At 34.0% G+C, this 6,404-nt stretch overlaps 1 protein-coding gene across 1 annotated transcript; it reads right to left on the bottom strand.

Moving 5' to 3' along the window:
• Nucleotides 1–237: 237 nt before the first annotated feature.
• Nucleotides 238–3,912, bottom strand: LOC127878487 (uncharacterized). Its single transcript, XM_052425014.1, has 4 exons — nucleotides 3,614–3,912; nucleotides 2,389–2,442; nucleotides 1,419–1,601; nucleotides 238–353 (listed from the first exon to the last, which is right to left on the bottom strand). Exons 1-4 carry the CDS (start codon nucleotides 3,741–3,743, stop codon nucleotides 238–240), a joined length of 483 nt encoding a protein of 160 aa, XP_052280974.1. The 5' UTR covers nucleotides 3,744–3,912.
• Between the last annotated feature and the right edge of the window lie 2,492 nt (nucleotides 3,913–6,404).

Below are 6,404 nucleotides of genomic sequence, written 5' to 3'. Positions count from 1 at the left end.
ATTAAAGTAAACTAAACTGAATAATACACATTCAGAAGTACTTTGAAATAATTATCGAAAAAAAATGTTTGGTATACGTACTTCTTTGGCAACATTGTTAAAATTGGCAAACATCATCTACAGTTTAAAACATGTTTCCAGTTCCTCTGTACAACAATAGATCATTTTGATTTTCCCAACTTCATGTTGTTTAGTTTCGATCTTATTTGAGCCAATGTTCTTTCAGACAGTTCTGCGTTATGGACACTTGTCACAGATCTGGTGAGGTAACTTTTGAAGGCTTTTGAAGGCTTTCCTCAAAAATTCCTCTATGCTTCTTGACCAAGGTACTTTTCTTCCCGGTGTTCCTGAAACTATTAATTTATTCCAAATCAGTCACTATTATCAATGCAATATATAGATCTTTTTGATAATATCATATAGACAGGTTGAATATTTTATTGCTAAAAGGGCTCTGGCTTGTGGCCCATGTGGCAGTCAGAATAGATCCGCAAACCATGGTCGGCAAATCACGAATTGAACCACAAACTATTATTGTATCTTTCGTCCATGACTAAGTGTGATATTGCTTCAAGGGAATAATGTTCAAACTTTGTCATCGATTTCACGAGTGAAAGACAAATAATTCATGAAGTTCAATAAAATTCCATGTGTGTTTCCCTTCAGATTTTGTTAGTCAGTGCATTAAAATGTTTAAAATTAGTTTATATCTTTAAAGATAAATATCTGCTATTTTGTACAAAACTATAAGATTCCAAAGTCCCAATTCTGCAAAGGAGGCAGAAATCAATGTGAATTCTAACCTCATAAACAATAAACGATAAAAGACTGACCTATTTTCTTCCATATTATATATATATATATATATTATTTACATAATAACTTTAGAACTTTTGAATTATACAAATCAACCTAAATACTTAATATTATTTACCAATATGTGTAAGCTTTTACAATGTATATTCAACAGAAAAATATTTATCCTTCCTAATTCAATAATTGTAACAGTTTAATATCAATTAACAATACGCTATCATAAATGACAGCTTTACAAGGAGTGTATTGTTAAGATTTAAACCCTCTCAATATCAATAGAACAAACGGATACACTGAAAATTTATTTTGCAAAATTGTAATCAGTAAAAAAAAAACTCTGCACATGGACCGATAATATTACACAACTACTTAACCGGACTGGATTGTCTGTTTGATTCGCGGATATAAGTATCTGGATATTTGTTACAGTTCTTCTTATTGTAGGATTCTATAATCGCCGAACTCAAGTAAATAGCATTCGATCAGTTAAAAAAATAATCGATCACCGTTTAACAGCTAGTTCAACCTTTTGTTAATTTCAAATGAAAATTAATGCTGCACACAAGCCATTCTTAACAAAATGCATATTTCGAATAATTTACCACTATATGTTGAAGGCCGAGTTTGGTTCCCAAGAAGAGTCTCCGTCTCAGAGTTACATATAACTGCTTCACTAGTCTCTGACACAATTGGATAACGACCTTCATCTGACTCGGTTATCTTAATATCCATGGCATCCACACCTTCATCTGACTCAATACTCTCAGACTCAATGGGAACAGGACCTGAATAAAAATAAATACAGTTCTGCGGGTTTTGCAAGAAATATATATTATATTGTTGAGTGGTTGTCTCCATCTGGTCTACATTACCAGTAAAACAGAAACTCAGAACGAAATAGGATGTACAAAAACAACAAGCCTGGTCATTGACATCCATCTTATCTCAATGTGATCAGCATTTATCAATTAAATGTATTGATGACCCAACGTTTCTGTATATGTTATATATAATAAAATTATTGGGTCACTAGATAAGGCTTTTGAAGTACAATTATGGAGGCTTGTTCCACGTTTTTTCGCTGCTTTCACCAAACATGACAATTTCTCAGAAAAAAGGTTAAAGTCAAAATAAGTGATTGCTTTTGAAATATTAGTTGCCCAGAATATGTCAAAAATGGTCAAAAAGGTGATCTTTTATACAGCAAACCAGAACAGTGTGCATAATGTATATCACCAGTGTTTCAGATTGCGATTTTTAAGACAGAGAGAAGACTGTTAGCAACAAGCCTAATATTATGTTAGCCAATATATCTTTTCGAATCATATCTGCCTTTAGCATAATAGTTCGATGTTTATTGTGAGCCTGTGCAATAGCTGGACCCCAGTGTGTTGCAAGTACACCAGGAGCAAGATTTACATAATTTGGTGTACATGACAAGGATGAGGGTGAATATCATTGCTCTGTAGTTTCATGGAATTCTGTAAAGAGCAGATACTGTTGACAATATACAGAGACTTATCTTAAAAGCTCACATAGAAATCAGAAATCACAAATAAGTGAAAACTTTACCCCTCTCCTCTACTGCATCATCATCAGACACATTTTCTTCTATATCAGGTAATTCTGGAAATAGCATTACACTGTTATATATAAAACATGTGTATGCCAATCATTTGATCTTCATTTGCAACCTTGAATGGGCATCACTGGTGCATGATCATAAATGCCCTTTATTACTTTATTTACTTTATTCAGAAGCAATGGGCAAATGGCTATACAAATCTTTCAAATCACTATACAAATATTTTCAATATACAAAATATTTTCAATATACAAATATTTTCAGTGAATGAGGTAAATGATCTCATTATCGTTTGGTCTTGCGTGAGAAGAAATGCACTGCTGTATATATTTACAAGAGGACTATGATGGCCCTGTATTGCTCACCCGAGGGCAAAGTAAAAGAAAAATGTAACAACAGAAATATCCATCCAATACATACATTTAACTGCTGTAGCTTTAAAAAATGCATTTTTCCCTTTATAGTTTTCAAAGGGTTTCCTTAAGATGCGTGCCAGTGTGACATACTTTTGACTAAGTTAACATAACCCAGTTTTTCATAGACACAAACACTTTGACCAAATTCTATTAAAAGAAAGAACAACATGTAGTCTCTAGAGTGTTCACAATTTTTACCGAAAGATTTGACCAGGTGACCAAATTTTTGAACTTGCATATAATTGGTTAGTAACTTTCAACTATCTAGATACATTGTATCACATCACAAAGACATAATTTTCAACAAAATATCATGAAGTTCTAGGAAAAAATGGCCTGTTCAGTGTTTTTACTTAACCTAGTGACCAATAATACATCTTAAGAGTTTGTAAGGTGTTACTCTAGACATAAATGCAAAAATAAGCCACACCTATTAAGCTTTGTGCATTGTGGTTTAAAAAACTCACGACCCATTTACGCAGACAATGTTGAACCCAGGACCATCATTTGAACAATCATGTTAGAGGTCTAACAGAGGTGTTTCGTGCCAAATATCTAAGCTCTGGGCCTTTTGGTTTCATAGAAGACTTTTAAGATTTTTATTGTTATGTATGGAATGGAAATCTTTGAACACTCTGCGGAAAGGTTCATGTAAGGAGAGATGCTATTTGAGTAAAATTAATGACGACGATTGATGAAGGAAATGGACACAGGGTGATAACAAACGCTCACAAGTAGCAAATTATGCTCAGGTGAGGTTAACACACGGTGCACATATTAAAAACAAATATTATACCTTCCACAGAGATGTCTGCTAACTGTTTGCCCTTCCATTTGTTCACACAGCCACCGTCCACCGCCATGACAAGTTGAGACACCTGAATGACATAAATGACAAAGTCTACTGGTAATTGTGCAATATTCATTGTGATCGTGAATTACCGCACAATTCCCTTGTTTTGAACTATCCGCCAAAGAAACAACAATATATTTGTCATCACAAATAAGGGGTGAAAATCCTGCATACATGCAAAATATTGAGCATATTTAACTATTATCATTTTAGCTCAGTGCTAAAAAACAAAGGGTCTTAATGCTGTAAATTCTAAGAAGATCTGGAACTCCTGCCAACAAGCAAATCATGTGTAGTTACTCTAGCCATCAACGGAAAATTGGGTTGTGCACTCGAATGTTATATACTGTATGGAGTATTCTAGTGCAGAGCTTAATAAAACAAAGGGCCATGTATTTGAAAAGTAAAGAGGGAATCTGAAACTCCTGTCTGCACGCACATCACACCACGTCTAGTTGCTTTAAATTTGAAAGCCGTCAATGCAAAACTGTAAGAGTTGTACACATAAGACTGACCCGACAGTCTGTGACAAACAGACAGACAAGCTGACTCCATTATATCCCCATTTCCAACATCAGTATATATACTGTGATTTATTTTGCCCCAAATTACCTCCGATATTCTGCTGCTTCCCAATCGCAGAAATCAACATTTTTCCCCACAAATCTGACCTTAATGTCCCAAAAAGGGCAAAATTTTCCCAATAAACCCATAAAGATTGTAATGTTATTCAGCGATAATGTCGTAGAACGAGTACCAATCATGCGTGTCACCGAGCGACAACTGACGTATTGGTTCGCGAATGTAGCCAAATATTTATGATTTTACGTTGCTATCCACACATTTCTATATTGCGGAGGATACTGACAATAGTCGATGTATCGCAACTAAGCACGCCCGTTTTAGCGTCATCGTCCAAGATGGCGGCAAGCAGAAAAAAATTACGATGAACAGCGAAAATGATAAATAACATTCGAATTAACAACGGAAATTATATGGTTATTAAGAGATAATTTAATGCGTAAGTCAATTAACGCCTAAGACTACGTTTGAGATTAAAACAACACATATTTATTAGAAATCTGCACAGTGAATGTGTGTCACGGAAACAAGTGTTAGAAAATTGGAGTTCAGTCTACTAGCAATATCTTTTACCCATATGGGTCTCAATAATAAGTATAAACATGTGTACTTGTAATAAAGGGCCGGGCCCAACAATGTTCATTAGTTATATTGATACCTAAAGTGTTAATTATACCTATAATGTTAATTACTTATATGAAACCCTAGAATGTCAATTTGTATACTAGTATTTTATGTGGGACCCAACGATGTTTCTTACTTATATGGCACCCAACAATGTTTCTTATATATGGGACCTAACAATTTTTCTTACAATACTTCTTATATATGGGACCCAACAATGTTTCTTATTATATGGAACCCAACAATATTTCTTATATGGTACCTGACAATATTTCTTACAATACTTCTTATATATGGGACCCAACAATGTTTTTTATATAGGACCCAACAATATTTCTTACAATAATTCTTATATATGAGACCCAACCATACTTGTTATATGGGACCCAACAATATTTCTTATATGGGACCCATGAATATTTCTCATAATACTTCATATATGGTACCTGACAATATACCTTATAACATAATACGGGACCCCACAATATTACTTATATGAAACCCAACAGTATTTCTTATATCAGTTATATGGGACCCAACAATATTACTTATATGAGACCCGAAAATGAGTGTAAACATGTTTAATTCTTATATGGGACCCTTCAATGTTTTACCAGTATGGGACAATAAATTGTATAAAACAAATGATGTCCTATACATGTACATCGCAAGCTACATTAATATCGCGATCATGATCCATGGATCTGCAGTGTAGTAAAGTAAACAACTGATTGCAAAAAAATAGAATCATTAATGATTATCATTTTACTGCAAAAAAATCAGGGCAACCACAAAATAAGTATGGGTGACCTAATTTTTTACTCTGGTGGCCCTGCAGGGCGACTTGCTTTTAGCAAAGTTTTAAACCCATGCAGGTGTGTAGCTTTCTTAAAGCACAGTTAAATATGTAGTTTGTACATTGTGTTGCTCTCCCTGTCCTATTGTAGAGGTTTATATGCTGCATTATCATAGAAGTCATGGGGTGTGTGACACCAGGTTTGGCACGAAAAAAACGTCCAGGGAAATCCGATCAAAACTTTGAAAGTGGGCAATATTGGGCAATACTATTTTTTCTTCAATAAATATTCAGTTTTGATTGCTATCATAAACCATAAATGCTCTGCAATCATCTTTTATAAAGAAAAAGACAATCTTTTCATTTACAGATGCATAACACAAGGTATGAGGCATAATGCATAGAAGTAGAACGGATTTCTTTCCTTCTTTGTAAAGTACCGGAAAACGGCACTTTCCCAATCTGGGAAAAATTACATATTTCCCAAATGAAGGTTTTTTTTAATGAACTTTAATTAATTTACTTATGCAGCTCTATGGCTAGAACCTTAGTAAATATAATATTAACAACTTGACATCAGTTATTCTCAGTTTTAAGGTATTTGTTAGCAGAAAGTAAAATACAATAATTTCCCAATCGGAAGATTTCACGACGCATTTTTCCCAATATCAAGGTTTTCACGACTCAATATTTCCCAATTTTGAGGTGTTCACGACTCAATTTTCCCCAATT

This window comes from Dreissena polymorpha, chromosome 4, assembly GCF_020536995.1.
Source record: "Dreissena polymorpha isolate Duluth1 chromosome 4, UMN_Dpol_1.0, whole genome shotgun sequence".
Taxonomy (NCBI): Eukaryota; Metazoa; Mollusca; class Bivalvia; order Myida; family Dreissenidae; genus Dreissena; species Dreissena polymorpha.
This window is presented reverse-complemented; position numbering and strand designations above follow the sequence as displayed.

Coding starts and splice junctions, on each gene's coding strand:
- LOC127878487 (XM_052425014.1), bottom strand. CDS start 3,743: ATGAATATTGCACAATTACCAGTAGACTTTGTCATTTATGTCATTCAG. Junction 1,602..2,388: donor TGATGCAGTAGAGGAGAGGG/GTAAAGTTTTCA, acceptor ATTTTTATTCAG/GTCCTGTTCCCATTGAGTCT. Junction 354..1,418: donor TCGGCCTTCAACATATAGTG/GTAAATTATTCG, acceptor ATAAATTAATAG/TTTCAGGAACACCGGGAAGA.